The sequence below is a fragment of the Rattus rattus genome, chromosome 14 (assembly GCF_011064425.1).
Source record: "Rattus rattus isolate New Zealand chromosome 14, Rrattus_CSIRO_v1, whole genome shotgun sequence".
In the NCBI taxonomy this organism is placed as follows: Eukaryota; Metazoa; Chordata; class Mammalia; order Rodentia; family Muridae; genus Rattus; species Rattus rattus.
The window spans coordinates 5,286,965-5,306,090 of NC_046167.1; the positions used below are offsets into that span (position 1 = coordinate 5,286,965).

Below are 19,126 nucleotides of genomic sequence, written 5' to 3' on the forward strand. Positions count from 1 at the left end.
GTGAGAACAACAGTTCCAGAACCGTGAGTAAGAGAAGAGGGCTTTCCTAGATTCTCAGGAAACAGGCAGGTGATCTGCAGAGCTCTTTGCTTGATTCAGTGCCCTTAAGCGGCCACGCCTCTTTTCTCAAGGCCCAGCACCCACCAACATTTTTTCTCTCCACACTCCCTTTCCTGTCTTTCTGTGTAACTGGCAAGGTCAGGTTTCCTTATCTATCTGGTCTGCCAGGAAGTAACTTAAGGGTTTTCAAACGGCATGTCTCCTTCTGATCTAGTCGCAAGGATGTGTGTGTTGTGTTTATGTCTTTTGTAGAAAAAGAAACACCTTAAAGCCCTTTATTGCCTTTTAAATTTTCCTTTATTCATGCAAATGACTGTAAAGTCTTTTTTATACATTGTAGCTAATAATTTATAAAGTATTACACAAATAAGAAAATTAAAAATGTAAATATTTTCACATTGGATATACTTAGTTTAAACATTTTGGAACAATCTTTAACAACTGTTATTCTCACTCTCCTGTGAACCCGGGTATTGTGATCACTTCATTCAGTTAGCGAGGGGCTGATAGCTGTCCACCCTCTGCAGAAGGATGTCTGAGTATCCAGGAGAATAATACCTGGAAAAAGAAAATTTGTATCAAATACATTGAACATTCTCATACAGTAGGAACCTGAGAGGCTATGTAAAGAGCTTACTGAAATAACTTACTGCGGTGGTGAGAAATAACATGGCTCAACCAGTAAGGCTGACAAAGTTCAAACCCCTGAAACCCGTGGATTAGAAGGAGAACCAACCCAACAAGTCTGCCCTTCACATGCGTGCTGTGGTGCACATGCCCACACACACAAATATCAAGTGTCTTAAAAATAACTGTCCAGGTGGAACTTCACATATGTTCCAGTAATGCTAACACGTAAGGTTAGAGCATGTGAAGGAGGAGAAGCCCAGCCTGCAGTGTCGTACCAGATGCAGAAACACTTCAAGCATGTAAGCGGAGTACAAAGGAGATATTCCCCAGGTATCCCTTCAATCCAATGTCGGTATCTCAGAGACATCCTTGTTATCACATCAAGTGAGTGGTGCTACCTAAGAATCATAGCTAACAAATGTCCTCTGTAGATTAGTCTATACAGTCTGTGACTGCTGATCAACTCCTGCATTCCAATTGCCTTAGAAATCATGTCTTAATGTATAGTTTAACCAGACCCAGTCATGATTCACATGGAAAACAATTAAATAGATGTCTTATAAACACTCACATTATATAAAATGGAAAACTAACCATCCTCGTTGCTTCTCAGGCAACCAAAATATATTTACGTTTCTGGATTTCCAAATTGAGCACCTTACAAAATGCTTAGTATAAAATATTAAATATGTGAATAGTGATAAGGTGTGGAAAGAATTGACATTTACATAAACATAAGCCAAATAAAATCTGGTGCATATTCTAATGTAGAAAAATGGATTTAAAAACTGGGAATGTATAGTTTTAAAATTTCCAAAATATTTACTCAAGATGATTATGCCTCATGAAACATTTATGAAAGTGTTTCTGTACATTGAAGTTAATGTGGGGCTTGTCCCTTGTTAGGTGTCTTTATGCCTTTCTTGAGTTAGGTGGGTAAAACAGCTGTATTTTCTTTAATAGTGTCTCTTGTTCACAATCAAACAGAACACACACACACACACACACACACACACACACACACACACACACAAAGAATGCTCTTCTTCCTGCACTGACGTGCACAGACACATACATACACACATATACATACACACGTAATTAAATAAAAACAAAATTTTAGCTGGGTGTGGTGGCATATGACTTTACTGCCAGCACTCAGGAGGTAGAGACAGGTGGGTCTCTGTGAGTTTGACACTAGCCTAGTTTAAATAGCAAGTTCCAGATCGGCTAAGGCCGCATAGCAAGACACTGGCCTTGTCTCAAAAAAAAAAAAAAAAAAAAAATCATCAAAAAGCCACCAAACCTAGAAAAATTAGTTTCAAAATGGGTTTCTTAGTGTGGCACGGAGAACTGGCAATTGTCTTTCTAAGTCGGAGTTAGTGCAGTGGCTGAGGCAAACCCCACTCTTACCGGCTCCTCGTGAAAGGTTGGACACAAGACAGACAGCTTTGATATAAATGGTAGGAGACAGAGGTTTAAAAATCTTTTAAAATGTGCTACTTAAAATGATGGCCATTAGTCACATAGGACTGAAGAACACTAGAAATATGCTTAAGATATTAGTTTTAAATTTTTGACTTCAAAACTGACAAATCAACTCTTGGAAAACACAAAAGTGTGTTTGGAATCATTCGCGGGCCCGCCTCTTCCCAGGTTAGCTTTATACAACCTAAATTTAACCCAAATATTTCTAACGAGATTTTTACCACCTGAGTTAAGATAGGCTAGAAGTAACAAAATATTATACAAGTGTAAAATAACCAAGTTTACATTTATTACAAGTTAAACTCACAAGGTTTAGGTAACTGAAGTCTTAAAAGTTATTAACACCATTTGCCTTTCCACCTCGCTGTCTCCCACATGACTGACAGAAGATTGGAGATTGACATGTGGTTCACATTACATTTTCACTGCACGCTGTTAAACTAAAAGCCGCACTGTAGCAATCAGGATGTACTGATGATTCGTGAGGCTTTACTAGACTCGTTTCCAAGATTACTGACATTGCCATTGTCCTTCACCAAGAAGTCTCTGAGGGCTCCCAGCAGCCAAGCTGAGGTGACAGTGATCAAACATTCCCACACCATCGTCAACAGAGCAGGCACTTAGAATTGCCCAGTCCCTCATATATAAATAAAGATACGAGTTATTCATTTACTGTGAGGAAGGTCTGGTTCCGACTACTACGGTGGTAAGGAATTTAAAAGTAGCTTCCTATTAGGAAAAACTACGTAACTCCAGCTCAGCTGTCAAAGGCATTTTAAATATACCACGGTAATTTTATATTTGTAATGAATGGAATGAGCACTGCTTCGTATGCATTTGTTATCAAAAACAAATAGCAAAAAATAAGGACCCAAGTGCTACTGTATAATATCTTTAGTATGATTATAAGAATAAATTTGATTTACCTAATAACACTACTTAATCTCAAGAGGAAAAAAGTGAGAACGGAGATACCCCAAAAGGGACAATAAGACATGTTGCCTGAATTGAACTCTTACTCATTTAAACCCTTTGATTTGTCGTTTGATTTTAACATTATGAGATAGGTAAATATTAATTTACAAATACAGAAATTCTAGCTTAAAGAGTTAAATAATTTTCCTCGAGGTCACAGGAAATGATTAGAACTGAGATAGGAACCTAGGTCTGTCTCACATGTGAGCTGAGTTTTCCTCAAAAAGTAAGGACAACTACAGAGTGAGAAATTCCTTCTCTGTGACCGTCAGCCTTGCTGAGCTAACCTATCTCAAATGGTCTTCAGTAAGCAAATGAACCCTATCCCAGATGTGGGGAAGTTGAGGAAGTTGGCTTCTGAATGGATCGCTTCCTTTCTGGGGACCTTCTCTTGCCCTTGGTTTTCTCCATTCTTATTTTATTTTCTTCTTTAGAACACTGAATTGGCAGTTTTCTTAACCTTACACAAAATAGTATTCTTCCTGACTGTGCATACATCCACGTACAAAAACAAACTTCAAATAAAACGTTTTGTTATATAGCTTTCATTATCCATTTGTATGTCTTACATATGCTATGACATACGACTCCTTTGATATCATATACTCATGTATTAATCTTTTAAATTAGCTTATTTGAATCGTTTCAATTCTCGGAAGCCTCTCCAGAACGCAGAGCTTGGACTGGGGAGATGGCTCAGCAGTTAAAGGCACACACCGCTCTTGCAGAGGACCGGAGGAGGAACCTGGGTTTTGTTCCCAGCACTGTCAGACGCTGTCTGGGGGCACCTGCATTCATGTGCACACACACGCAGACATGTAATGGCCAGCTTCTAAAAAAGTGGCACATGGCTTTAATCCCAGCACTTGGGAGGAGGCACGAATAGGGAAGGCTTCAGGGCAAAGTCTAATCTATACAGCAAGATCGTCTCAAACAACAAAAATGAACAGTCGCTTCCTCCTCCTCCTCCTCCTCCTCCTCCTCCACATTTTTCTCCTCTTCTTCCTTTTCTTCCTAACCCTCACCCTCTTTTTACTCTTTTATACATGTGGTATATGTGTGTGTGTGTGTGTGTGTGTGTGTGTGTGTGTGTGTGTTCTATGCACATGTGTGTGGACATAAGCGTATCACTTGCCACCTTGTTTTAGGGACAGAATCTCTCAGTGAATCAATCTCACTGACATCAATTATCTGGCTGGCTTGTGAGCTCCGTATTCTACCCGTCTCTGCCCCCAGTACCTAGGCTATGTGCGTCCCAAGTCCTACACAGGTGTAGGGATTCCGACTCAAGCCCTCTTGCTTGCATACCAACCATTCTATGACTGAGCCATCTTTCCGCCCCCAACGTCTACATTTGGTCACAGAAATGGAAACAGAGTGTTGGTTTGTGATATGGAACTGCCTAGCATTCCCCACCTCACTATCTCCTCTGGGTAGCAACTGTTGATGTTGTTGATGTACTCTTGGAGGATAGAACCCGGTTCCGCTTTTATCTCCTGGATCTTTTTAAGTCCTCCACTTGTTACGAAGAGCCTTCGAGCTTTGCTGTCATGTGGGAGCACCTTGGAAATAGAAACAGATAAACACAGAACCGTTTACTTTCCCAAGTCAGGCTATTTCTCTTCAAAAGTTCTATTGTATCAGAAATGGCGCAGTGGAGACTGTATGCTCAGTTCACTTCCTATAACTTCAAGAGCTGATGCTTCAAGTAAAGTACATTCTTTTTCTAAGTACATTAGCCCTCGTGTAGTAGAGATGAAATAAAGGCAGGAGATGAGTAAAGCTGGTGGAGACCTGCTCATACCTAGAGCCTCGTGGATCTGAGGTCTCCCCGCTCTCCATGGAAGTGAAGGCAAGCCCCGTAACAAGGAAGAGAAGGTCCTCTCCTCTTGTCTCCTAAATATATCTGCAAGTCCCAGACTCACGAGTCTATCCCAAGCTTAGTGTCCAAAGCATTAGAGCGTGCAAGCTATGTGAGTATTTGCATTTCCCGCCGAGGAGACATCCCCTTGCCTGATTAAGTCTCACACACTGGTTAATGCTCAGCTCGAGTATCACCTGCTTTAAGGAACAACAGGCTGGGTATGGTGGTATATACCTGTATCTTAGCAGACAAGGCCAGAGGATCATGAGCTAATCAGATGATGAACTAGAGGTCAATCTAGGCCATACAATGACATCCTACCTTTGAAAGACGAAAGCAGTTCAATGATAGCATTTGATAAGTATGTATAACCCCGCCTTGGTTTGATCCCAAACACTGAAGATAAGGGGGGGAGGGGATGAAGAAGGAGAAGGAAGAGACGGAGGGGAGGAGGAGGTAGAAAAAAATGACCTTGTTCTTAATAAATAGCGTTAAAACTATTGGGCTGGGTGTGTTTTCTCCCATTAACTGAAGAAACTTTAGCTGGCTTTAAACACGTGAAGTTTTGTTTGCTGGTTTTCTTATTATTGGGGGTGGACACCCACGCCACGGTGTGCATGTGGAATCAGAAAACAAGTCTGTCAAGTTGGTTCTTTCTCTCCGTCTTTTCCGGGCTCCAGGGACCAAACTAGGGGCAAGCCTGGGCGGTAGCAAGTGCCTGCGCTTACTGAGACAGCTCACCGGCCCCTGGGCTGTCGCTTGAACATTTCCATCTGTATTGGAGGGGCTGACGCACCACAGCTCATGGATGGAAGCCAACTTGCAAGGGTTGGCTCTCCCCATTCACCAGGCGGCTCCTGCTCACCCTCAGATTGTCAGGTGAGATGGCAGCGCCCCCACCTGCTGAGCCTTGTCCCCAGGCCCAGGTGTCCTGTCTCTCAGAAACAGTCGTTGCTTTCATTTTAGGGCACGTTTATGCACCTTAGACTGAGCTAAACTCTTCCCATACTCATTTAGTCTCTACAACCATCTGTGGAGAAAGTACCCTTAATCCTGTCGAACTAAGGTTTAGAGGGTCAGACTTTGCTGAAGAATTAGAGCTAATACCTTGGAATACATTTATAGCCGTGTTCCGAGGTAGAGCAGCCGCCATGTGTGTGGCTTTAAGTGCCGTCCTCACTCAGCACCAAAACCAAAAACCGTCAAGCAGCCGAACGGAGTAACATAAAATTTCTTTTATGTTACTTTATGTAACATATATATGTTAATTTATGTAACATAAATTTCTTTCATTTGTTTTTTGGGGGGGTTGTTTTTTTTGGTTTGTTTGCTTGCTTCTTGAGGGGGCCTCACTATGCAGCTCTGTCTGGGCTGGAACTCTCTGTGTGGATCAGACCGGCCTCAAATATACAGAGATCCACCTGCCTCTGCCTCTGCCTCAGCCTACATGGTAATAATGTGTATGGTGTTTTGTATTTGGGTACCACAGACATGCGCCCAGGGAGCCGAGAAGAGGTCAGGGATCCCCTGGGAATGGAGTTATAGGCAGTTGTGAGCTGCTGTGTAGGTGCTGGGAATGGAAGCCAGGTTGGAAGAGCAGGCAATGTTCTTAAGCGCGTATGTAGGGGTATCCTCGGCCCCCGTTGACCCTGTTTAAGTCAGACATACAGGGCATCATTTGATCATGCTGACTATCGGTATTGCCACTCTCTTCCGTCCCTTGCTGTCAGGTCCGCCTTGTTGACTGAGCCCTCTGGCAGCTTGCCCCCCTGCACTACTCTCAATCCGCAATGATCTACAGAGCATGAAGCTTCCACTCGGGTAAACTGCTCACCAGAAGTCACTATGCGATGGACGACTGAGAGCATCCCTGGTACAGAGTTTCTAAAACGTGTTTCAGTGACTCAAAGACATTTTCCTTCATAAAGCTGTTCCTGGGCTATGTTGCTAGACTAAAAGCAGGACTAAAGGACAGTGGAAACTACTAAAAGTTAGGGGCCAGCACACGCAATCTGTAGAGTAAGGTTTCCTACAGGCCAGCTTACTGCTGCCTTCCATCTGTCTAAGGAGATTGTGCAGAGCTTGGAGCTGTATGACAAAGGAGGAAGTGTCTCATTGTCTGTCTTACTAACCCATGTGACCTGTATCAACCGAGACGGCTGAGAACCAAGCCTTAAACAGTAAAGCCCAGAGCCAATTTGACAGGAGAACTCAGAAAAGCAAGCTCACAGGTAATGCCCCTGTCCGTTCCCTTTTCCAGGCCATGACTGTTTCTCACCTTACTGAACTGTCCAGCCACATACTTCAGGATATTGGGAGGCGCATCATAGAGAAACGGCTCAAGAGCTGGGAGGTAGGTGCATTTTTGGATGATATTCTTTATGGCCTTTTTACTCTGTGGAAATACAAAGCAAAATGAATGGACATCTTGGCAAGTCAAGTCTCGTATTTCTCCAATTTGACAAGGAAATGAGTTTCTCACCATTGTTTCATTTTTAAACAATTTTCTGCTGAACCATCGCCCCGGAGACCCTTTTTTAAGGGTCTTAAAATCAGATACTCAGGGTACCTCTCTCTGTTTCTCAACGCTGAAGGACTGTTTTGACTGGTATCATCAGTTTTACCAATTGTCTTCTGTTAAACTTTAAACTATGCAGTGAATTGCGGAGTTCTTAAATATACATCAGAACATTAAAACTATAAAGTGGGGCTAGAGAAATAGCTCAGAGGTTGAGAGCACTAATTGCTCCTCTAGAAGTCCTGAGTTCAATCCCCAGCAACACATGGTGGCTCACAACCATCTGTAATGGGATCTGATTCCCTCTTCTGGTGTGTCTGAAGACAGATTGCTCATAAAAATAAAAATATAAAAGTAAATATTAAAAAAATCTACAAAATTAAAAAGTATAAAATATACTTATTTACTGTAAACTAGCATGTATTAAAATAAATAAATATGTAAGTGACATTTACAGCTATGAAACAGTTAACCAAAGCATTGCATTTGTTTTAACCAACAGCATAAGATGACAGTTATTATAAAGTATAAAAATATATAATTATTTCTCCACGTAAATCTATACATTATATAGCTATATACAATGTCTATGTGATATAGAGTTCACTTCACATAGGTAAATAATGTGTGAATTATTCAGTGTACATTTGTAGACACTGCTATAGCTCATGGATAGAAATTGGTCCATTTTCAAGTAGAAGCAAAACAATCTGCTCAACTGTGCAATCAACTGTCAACTGAGAATCACTCCCCAAAACATAGGTACCACTTATACCGTTCCCATCTCCACCCGCTGCCAGCACTCTTCCTGCTTTCAAAATGATACAATGTTGCTATCCCCTGCTGAGAATGTGGCTGAAGGGCCCCACTGTGACCAGAGAGTACTGCTGTAACCATGGTCCACTGTGCTACTTTGTGTGGTGCGGACAACTACTTGTTTGCCCATAGCTAGTTCTTTCTAGAATCCCACATCTTGGGTGCGGTGAGCATCCAGGCTACCTTAGGGACCTGCCCTTCTGCTTTTGTTACTGCGTGTCTGGCAATGCTCTTGAAATGAAGGGCCATTTTGATTTTACCTCATGGGCTTTGTACGTGGCAACTGTAATCAGCAAAACTTTTGTCATATTTGTGCTATCAATAAAAGATCTCTTGGATTTCAGGTTTTCTTTAGGGAGCCAGAGTAAGGGGTCTTATACAGGTCCATCCCTGCATAGGTTAACCAAAGCAGTGTGAATTGAAGAGAAATGCCAGTTTCCAACACACCTGATTATACTGCCCCTTTGTAAACCATCTTAAGGCCATGGTGACCTTAGCAGAGCAAGAAATTTAACTTAACTGCTGTTGCTAACAAGGCCAAATAGCTGTAATGGCACAGACTGTACCAATCATAGCTCACAGACAGCTGCTCAGACCATTCCAAACTGATGGCGACTGATCAAGTCATTAGTCAAGAGCTCTAAAAAGAAATCTAATGACCTCAGAGTTTCTTCTCCTTAGTCGGAAAGATACACACTTATTCCATAACTATTCTCTTCGATTGGACTGGATGTTATGATAATCACCAACTCTATTGTCCTACATGAAAGAATTTAATTAAGGTTTCGTTTACCTGCCTACCTCACCTGTGAAAATTAACACACAAATGACCCAATTTAAAAATAGGCAGGGCTGGAAATAGAGCTCCATGACAGGGGCTTGCCTAACGTGTAGAAGGCCTTGAGATTGATACCAATTTTCAATTTCAATTTCAATTTGATATTTAAATTCAAATTTAAATAATAGAATAGGGAGAAGATCAAAGAATATGTACAAATAGCCAGGGAGTATATAAAAAATATTTTCAACACTACTGGCCATTAGGGTACTGAAAATCAAAAGTACACATTAGGGTAGCTACAGTAAAAGAACAGAGTGAATAAATAAAACTCACTAGCAAGTATGTGCAGAAGTCAGTTGAATAAGAAAACAGTTCAGAGGTTCCTTAAATCTTAAAGCATTAGCAGTGGCCCACCAATTGCACTTCCGGAAATATACTCAAAAGAAAGGCAGGCATGCATTAGAGAAATGCAGCTTAGAGAAACGGTACACATGCCTGCTGCTCAAGTCCACCCAGCAGCCTGAGTTTGATATTGAGATGGAAGGAGAGAATTAACTCCGAAGAGTTGGCCTCTGATCTCCACATACAGCCATGGCACACGTCTATGCACACATATCATGTGCATAAACATACATATGCACATGCATACATGCACACATACATACATGTGCACATACATGCATTGCACATACATACATGTGCACACACATGACTGATAAATTTTTAAAAATTGAAAAAAATATACCCACATGAAACATGTGCAAATAAATAAAGAGTTTGAAGAACTCAGTGTCCATCATCAACGGTGAATGACAAACTATGGAATACCACCCAGCAACAGAGAGGAGCCAAAGGCTGATAGGCGCTATGGAAGAATCTTAAAGACAGGTTAGGGTCTGGAAAGACAGCTTGGTGGGCAAGACAGCCATACGCATTAAACAACAAGCTAACAAAACTCCTTCAGACCAGACATGAAAGGTCACGGATATTATATCATCCCATAGAGACAGGAAGAAAATTAACCATTGCCTGGAGGTAGAAGAGGTGTGGAGGGACAGCTGATGGAAGGGAAAACTTAAAATCAGTTTGTGGCGATGACTTCACCATTCTGTAAGTAGACTAAAAACCATTGACTCTTATACTTTGAGTGGGTAAGATACGTAAGTTACATCTCAATAAAGCTACTAAAACACAATGGAAAGTATGACCATGAGAACAAGAGACCTATGTGGGGTCTCATAAGAATGCATAACCAACATAGGCTGAAGCACTTCGGCATGATGCTCTAAAGAACATAGATTGGATGATCTAATCACATCACCTGACAGACTTTTCACTCTTTATTAAGGCGTTAGAATAACATAGGGGCAGCAAACAGTGACCACACGGGAGTAATTCCCAGAGGCTGCTCATTGGCTCTCCCTGATTAGAACCAATTAGCCAGTGCTTACAGAAGCCTTTGAGACAAAATGAACCTTGAGCTAGCTTTATTCTTTGAAAGCTGCCACAGAGTAACAAATGGGAAATGCCACTAGACGTTCCTAATGCTTTGGATACACATTTTCTCAGTGGGCTAGTGTTAAATGAAACAGTCTTGCCGACTTCACTGGCACTCCACCACCCTGGAGAAGAACAAGAGAGAGACGGCGGTCCCTACAGTAAGAAGTGAGTCACATGAACTCCAACCTTTGGGAAGGTTTTGTTGCCTGGAAATGACTAAAGGCTCACTTTTTTCCTGAAAGTGAATTCCCATATCAAAAGAAACTTCATTTCTATTAGTTAGCCTAACAAAACCATCTATGATGAACTAAAACATAATGAAGGTTATCTTACTTTTAAAAGTAACACTTTTCAATTAATTTTTCTCCATGGATATTTGTACAGTATAATGTCACAGTGGTTCATTTTTAAAAACTTACAGGGGCAGGGGAGCTGGCTTAGTGACTGAGGGCTTAAACGCCTAGCATGCCCAAGCTCTCAGGTTAATCCCTGTACCACTTACAAGTATGTAAAACCTTTCCATGCTACCTAAGGGCCACAGTGCCAGGGTTTCTCCCGCTGTAACGACTGTTGGTTACATTATTAATTAGCCAGAACTGCAAATGGGTCTGGAATTTCTCACCAGAAAGTCAAAGAACCAGACACCAGTTTAACTGGAGAAGACCTGGGAGGGCCCAATGCTGATCTCCTCCTGTCAGCCTGGTATTGATCTCCTTCTGTAACCCAGGTTACCTCACTGGAACGGTCACGTGAGGGAAGCCCTGAATCTATGTAAGCATTGCTTTGATCTGGAAAGTCTTACAACCTGATCAATCAATTTGCAGAAAGCTAGCACATAAACATATCCAAGTAAAAACAGTCGCTTCGGTAAAACCTACCTGGTCTTCCAAAGCTGCATGCCAGCACACGCAGTTCACTGTTCATCGATTTACCCATTTAATTAAATTTTAATGCACGTTTACTATTAATTTTGTTTTGGGCTTTAATTACAGTTATCTTTTATTTCGAGTGTACAGAAGTGTGCAAGCGTATGCCTGCAACAAGTGTATGGGGCTCAGGGGACAACTTGGCCTGAGTCAGAGTCTCTCCTTCCTCTGTGTGAGCCCCCGGGATGAAACGTAGCTTGGGCTGTCATCACCTCTACCCACCAAGCCACCACCAGGCTGGACAAGCTCTTCTCACTTTGGACTACCATCTTTGCTGTAAACTTCTCCCAAGTCAGCGAAAGATCTCCACATTTTCCTAATGCGTGTGCTAGGAAATATTTGCTTTCCTGAAATTATAGAATTAAATAGTCTACCCTACTTTATAAGCCTATTTCATATCACCTTCATAGCCAGTAATATTTTTTTATAATTTGCCATTTAAATGATGCGCGTTTCAAAATTTTTTAATTTTGTGAATCTTAAACATTTTGGAAAGAAAGAAGACACGGAATAAAAAAGATCGGAAATTAGAAGTAAGTTACAGCTTCGGGAATATTCTCTAACTACTTATATCTTTGAAACGCAATTTAAATTCTTTCGGGCTCAATTTTTCTGACTGTAAAGTGTACACAATGCTCTCCAGCAAACCCAAATTCAAAAACTGTTTTTCTTCCCTTCCTACTTCATAGAAAATGTCCCCGGAAGTACAGAATGCAAAAACCAGACGCTCACTTCACATCCAAGTATTTATCTGTACAAATTTTCCATGAAAAGACATCACTGACCATGGAGACAGGGTAACCAGTTTTCAGAGATAAGACACCCCATTCTTCTGACAGATTCGTATTTCTTGACTGAGGAAAGCAGCACGGTCCACCGGGAAAATCACGATATCCGAGCCTCATATATTAAGGAATGATGGAGTGTCTACCCAGTCCCCCTCACCCTGTTAAAGGCCAGCGCGTACCTTCACCTGCAGGTCCTCAGAGCTCTCTGAGGACATGTACAAAGCCAGCAGCACTGGCAGCGTGTTCGTGATAGCGACCGCGCGTGCGTGTTCCGGAGTGTGTCTCCCGACCTGCCCCAGAGCCCAGGCAGCCGCGGCTTTAATATGGTCTTCTGGTTCTTCTGACAGGCAGTCTGACAACTGGGGTACACCCTGCAGTGGGGATCAAAAGAGCACGCGCTATAAATCTAAAGCGGGATTCACGTCCTTCCTGCCTCTCAGGCATTACAAGAAATCATTTCAGCCTTGATCTTTTTTTTTTTTTTCTAAATGGTTCAATAAACTCTCTCATCACAAGGGCAGCCATTCCTTAAGTCAATAGAACGACGAGAGCTAAATCACCTTAATTACCTCTAGCAATCCAACTTAAGTACGAATGTCTCTGCTAGCTCCTATCCCCCAAATAGAGAGGCATTTGAGCAAACAAGAGAGATGCCTCAGACCAGGCAAAACCAGATTCCGCTGGGACAAATAGCGAACTTTATTTTCCTTTGTTTAAAAAGTTAAGGCAGCTCTCAGTTCAACCCTCAGCGCCACACGTGCCCTGAGCGCAGTGAATCCAAAAGTAAAGTAACTACTGTGAACTAAAAGTCAAGGGACTGCGAACGAGAATCCACCCTCAGAGCCCCTCACAGGGACCACGCTCCACTAACATCTTCCCTGAAGCGCCAGCCACATTTCCACTCGGCTTGGTCTACTTCATAGCGACAGTTCTGCTCATGTCACAGGCCAGATGAGACCAGCCTGCTTCTGTTACACGGGCGGCATGGGTGTGCATTTTGCATTCTAGATTCTAATAATAATAATAAACACATTAAGTAATAAAAACATTATCAAAAGTCCTCAAACTAAGTTTATAGATCTAGGGGAAAATCAAACATATGAGGGGGCTGGAGAGATGGCTCAGTGGTTGAGCACTGGCTGCTCTTCCAGAGGGTCTGGGTTCAATTCCCAGAACCCACATGGTAGTTCACAGCTGTCTGTAATACCTCACACAGACAGACATGTAGGCAAAACACCAGTGCACATAAAATAAAAATAAATAAAATTTTAAAATAAATATATCAAATTTTAATTCCAGATTCTGTATAAGGCATAATTCCATAATTAATTTGAGACAATGGTAATTATTTCAGCTGTAGTTTCACATGTTAACGCTGCCCTGGCAAAGGTCAAGACCATCACACTTGCCTTCCCCATAACCTCTTAATCTCCTTTTTCCTTTTTCTTTTCCTTTCCTTCCCTTCCCCCTTTCTTTCTTTTTCTTTCTTTCTTTCCTTTCTTCCTCCCTTCCTTCCTTCTTTCTGTCTGTCTGTCTTTTGGCTCAGTTTCCTAAAGCACACCACGTTTCTGCATGCTGTGAGGACTTGGTAAGGGGCCCTCTCTTTTAGGACATGAGATTGGGGAAGTGGGAGATGGGGTGAGGACTCGAGGGTAGTCCTTGCGCCTCAGCCCAAGCTCCACATTACTGACCCCAACTGTGACGACACGGACGAGTCCAAGAACGTAAGTGTGCTTCAGAGGCAGCAGAGCTATAAGTACTGAACATTATCACCTGGTCCCTGAAGCCCCTCAGAGGACAAGGAGGAAAGGCCTCCCGTTGCTGTGTGACTTGCTTCAGACCTCTGCTTCCACCTTAGGGCTCAAGGAGCTAAAGAGCCAGCCAGTGTGAGAGACGGGCAGCAGCCTCACTGAAGAAGGAGAGAGTGTCCTGACCTGTCCAGGATATGTAGGACGCACAGGCAGCTGCAGCCCCTCTCTTCATTCTTGGAGCTAAGGACAGAAACCCCAGGCACACTCCTACTGACCCCTCCAAAAGCACCAAATCTGCTCTGGTCATTCGGCAGCAGCCGAAGGACAAAAGAAATGCAGGACAGGCAGAAAACGCAGGAGAGGGTGCAGTACAGGGAGCATCAGTGTGGAATAGGTAAAAATCAAGATCTGGGGCTCCTTTGTGTTCAGAGGATTAGCAAGGGGGGAGAAATCCCATTTCTGTTTAACAAACAGTAGCAGGTTTTCTATGCTGATAAGAACCCTGCCCCCTAGAGGGCCGCCACACACAGTGTGAGCACGCAGTCTTTGAAGTGGTCTCCAGGAAATCCGCATCTCTAGTCCAGCATATTTTGTGAGCATCTACTAGGGCCATGGCTACACTACAGAGTGGGTTCCTACGAAGCTGTAAATTGAGAAAAGGCTAAATTTCCAGAGCAGAAAACAACCAAAGTCCTGCTGTTTGCTGTGCCCTCTGAATGCCTGATTGCATCTGAAAAGAGAGCTAGCCAGCGCCATCTCCTTACCCGGATGGCAGCAATGGAGGAACACACAGACCTCTGGAAAGTGATAAATGGGCAAGTCATTAAAGTGAAGTTTGTAACTAGAGTGCTTTCAAGTACACACAACTAGCCCATACATGTGTGTATGTGTGTGTGTGTGTGTGTGTGTGTGTGTGTGTGTAATATTTAAAGATAGATTAGAGCAAAGCTCAATAAAAGGTCGATATTAAGTATAGAAAACTTTACATATTTTATAACATGTTAATAAATGCTGATGTGTGTCAGCAGTGAACAGCTGAACACATTTAGGCAAATCTTTCACCGCGTCCAAGTATGTTTCCCATCCTGGTGTCAGCCTATGGCTCTACCATGAAACAGAGGAGAAAGGAAGCTTGCCCCAACCTTGGAGATGATCACCGCCATGGCCAGGTTCTCAGAATGAGCAGCCACATAACCCAGCATCATGATGCCAGGCAGACGGATGTTCCCTTTGCAGGACCCGATGCAGTCAATCACGGCAGCCACGCCTCCTGCGTTAACGATCAGCTGGGAGAGCTGGAAGAAAAGAGTAAGACCCCAGGCAGCACAGGGCGGTCTTTAGCTGTGACTCAGCCACTCTCTGTTTAGTACTTAAGACTACTAAGGTGCAAACCGCTCTAAGAGGGCACTGCATTTATTAAAGAAATGCTTGAGTGTAATAAGCTGCCATTTAAAATGTCCAAATATTCACAGTGGAAAAGGTTACTCTGGTTAAAAAAAAAAAAATGACACAACTTTTATCCCTATTGAAATGAATTTCAGAATTCCTCACTTAGACACTAAGCTGAGAACAAGTTCATACCTAGATAACCACAGAAGTGACAATCACAATGTCTGAGTTGAAGGATGAATCAATGTCCACAGACATCAGACTTGACACCTGACCTAATTTCACACACACCAACCCTGATTACTAGCTGGGTGCACTTCGGTTCTGGAAAATCTTGACTACATAGAGGTGTTGGGTGAAATTTACTTTAACATGTAATGAAGTGACAATTAGATTAGTCAAAATATACACAGGAAAAGGAGACAACTTCAAAATCGACACAGGCTTGGTTTGTCTCTCTTTCACATCTAAAAACTCAGAGCAGAAAATCACGTTAGAGCAGCTAGCTATCTGAGTGCTGCAGCAGGCCAGGGAGCCTCTGTGGTCGGTCCCAACCTACAGAGGCAATATCATTCCCGTGCCCCCAGCTCTCATAGAACGATAAGGATGATAAGGGTTGGCAGTCTCCCCAGTCTAGCTAGCCATGGAAAGCTAGCCATAGTTAGAAACTGTATTTCAAGCTCAAATGTCATTGATACAGCTCAGTGGATCTCAAATGGAGGTGATTTTTGTACCCCAGAGAATGTTTGACAACATTTGGAGTCAGGGTTTGTTGTTACTACTCGTGAGTGTGGGGCACTGATACCATTGAGTGGGCAGAGAACGCTGGAAAACATCCACTCTACCACATCCAGTCACGCCATCTGAAATCTCTACAGTGCTGGGGATGAGGAGGAATGGCCTCATTAGCACAGAGCAAGCTCAGACCTCACAGGCAAACTAGTATTTAATTTAAAGAAACAAGGCCGGGTTTAGCTCTGCCTTGAGGCCTGCCTGCCTTTCGTTTGCTTCTGTGTTTACCTCCGGTGTGTGCTTTGCGATCTCTCTGATCAGAGTGCAAGCGTTCTTCTTCACGAAGTCGTCTTTGTCCTTCAGACAGGTAAGAACGACAGGGAAGATCTCTGCCTCCACAACCATCTCCGCCAGGTCCACAGAGTGCTTCGCGATGTGACTCAGAGCCGACAGGACCTGTTGCTGATGGACGAGAAGTCAACATGAAGCAAAAGGTTACAGATCCACAAAATGTCAGGAGCAACAAACGAACACCTGTGTCCCCCCTCGTCTATGAACTGTCTCAGTTAGGGAGGAAAGGATTGATTTTTGCTTACACTTCCATATCATTGCTCATCATCAAAGGAAGTTGGGATGGGAACTCATGGCAGGAGTTGAGGCCATGGAGGAGTTATGCTTAAAGGATTCATGGCTTCTTCAGCCTGCTTTCTTATAGGACCCAGGGCCACCAACCCAAGGATGGCACTACCCACCTCAGAGCTCACACGTTACTTAGCTTTATAATAGTCTGATTTCTTTATCAGGAAACAGAGAGCTAGGTAGATATTTAGCACAATCTAAGACTTCTGAGCCTTGGGACTTTTCACATCTCAGTCATAAACTCAATGCTTTTAGATTTTTTTTTCCCATTAGTTCTCTAAGGGGTACTTTAAAACCTTTTACATATAATTAAGATATAGGACCTTTAGGTAAATATCACGTAACTGCACATACATAGGTTGCTAATTCGTGATTTGTGTGGTCTGTAATGCAGTAACAAGCAGAACGAATGTCTTTATGTCATGCTGTTGGTGCTATCTGAAACAACGCCCTATCTGCTGAGCTAATGTTAATATTTTAAAAACTATACGTGTGTAGTTGTATAACTGGTAAATTTAGAACGCTACCACAGGAGTGACAAGCATGGCAATTTTCATAAGAAATTCAAATATTCTAGTGAAGGACAGAAAACCTTTAGGCCCTGTTTTCAGTCTAAAACTATCCCAAGTGAGTTATTTGGGGCAAGCCCATGTCGTGGTTTAATTATTGATGGTAATACTAATGCTACCTGGAACCTTCAGCATTGCATATCCTAAATGCAACACCCAAAGCATTATTCCACGTTAAAATACATAAGGCATGACATATTTGTGTCTGCTTTCCGTAGTGTTTGCGAATTGTTTTTCTTAACATTAGCCTGTACACATCCTCATTGTCTTGGATTGTCAGAGCACTGGCTTGTCTGTCGTCTCTTGACCTCGGTTGTAAATACCTTCAGTTTTTCATCAGGGTTGAGGATCATCTGGGCTAAATGAGCAATGGCTCCCACATCCACCACCGTCTGCGCTAACTCTGGGGAGTGCTTTGAGATATCGCTGAGGGCCGAGGCAGCAATCCTTTTCAAAGCAATTTCTGGCTCCTGGATACAGAGGACTAAAAGAGGAACAGCTCCCGAGTCCACCACAGCTTGTGACAGTTCTGTGGGCCCAAGAAAAGTAATTAAGTGAGTATGGGTGACTGACCCTTGTGCAAGCCATCTTTCACCCTGACAGATACAGCAAAGAGAAAAGGGGAGGGTGTACTTCACTCTCTCGACATCTGCATTTCAAATCAGCCTTTCTGGTTTCATAAACCATGTGGACCAATCCTGAGCTGAAAAGAACACAGGTCAATAGATGAACCTCCATTTACATGAACACATTTGAGGTAGATTAGGCTGAAATGGCTTGTTATTCTTTTTTTTTTTTTTTAAGAGAGTAAGCAGATGTCAGCTGTTTAAGCTCTGGCAATTCTGCACTTCTCAATAGGCAAGCATTTTATGCATGGTTTACAATAACAGAGAAAATTAAAGTACCAAAAATTTACCAACCACACTAATGAGGCAGTATTTTGTGCTATTTATGTGAGTAACCATTAGCGTGACTTGTGGACCAATGATGCCGATTGTTAAATTCCTTTCATCTTGGAATACTTTGAAAATATTTTCAAAAATACTTTATACACAATAAAAGGCTGTCTTTTCATTGTATTCTAAAATACTTTCAAAAATGAAGTTTACAACGTATCAACATACTTTCATATTAATATTAATATTTAGATAAAGTGATATATTTATCTTAACCGTGCTCTACAGAGAACAAATACAGTGCTGATTTCCTTATATGTCCAAGAATAACAACTATAAAATAATGTTACACTTCAGAGTGAGAGCTATTAGAGCAGAACCTTGTAATGTTCCTGCAGTAAGTGACATCTAAGAAGAAAGTCTGTCCAGCAACAAAGTCTATTCCTGATGCCTGTGTGGTCTCATCGAATTACATACATCATTTTCTAATCTCTCCCTTCCAAATTACATTCTTAGTTCCCCATATTTCTTTTTTTTTTTCTTTTTTTTTTTTCTTTTTTTCTTTTTTTTTTTTTTTTTCCAGATCTGGGGACCGAACCCAGGGCCTTGCACTTCCCTAGGCAAGCGCTCTACCACTGAGCTAAATCCCCAACCCCAGTTCCCCATATTTCTAGTGATATATCTATCACTAGAAATTTATATTTATAAATATAAAATTTATATATAAATTTAAAATGTGTGTATATATATATATATATATATATATATAATTGTCAAGCTAAAATAGCTATTTACCATATCATT

General features: G+C 42.1%; 1 protein-coding gene across 1 annotated transcript in view; it reads right to left on the reverse strand.

Annotated features, from left to right (window-relative positions):
* Positions 1 to 338: 338 nt before the first annotated feature.
* Spag6 (sperm associated antigen 6) overlaps positions 339 to 19,126 on the reverse strand; it is a 40,552-nt gene continuing 21,764 nt past the window's right edge. Inside the window, exons 4-10 of the mRNA XM_032885178.1 lie at positions 17,750 to 17,955; positions 16,507 to 16,680; positions 15,240 to 15,392; positions 12,526 to 12,717; positions 7,296 to 7,412; positions 4,570 to 4,715; positions 339 to 618 (exon numbers count right to left, since the gene is read on the reverse strand). Of these exons, the coding sequence (XP_032741069.1) occupies positions 549 to 618; positions 4,570 to 4,715; positions 7,296 to 7,412; positions 12,526 to 12,717; positions 15,240 to 15,392; positions 16,507 to 16,680; positions 17,750 to 17,955 (1,058 nt within the window). The 3' untranslated portion in view covers positions 339 to 548. The remainder of the gene's footprint in view (positions 619 to 4,569; positions 4,716 to 7,295; positions 7,413 to 12,525; positions 12,718 to 15,239; positions 15,393 to 16,506; positions 16,681 to 17,749; positions 17,956 to 19,126) is intronic.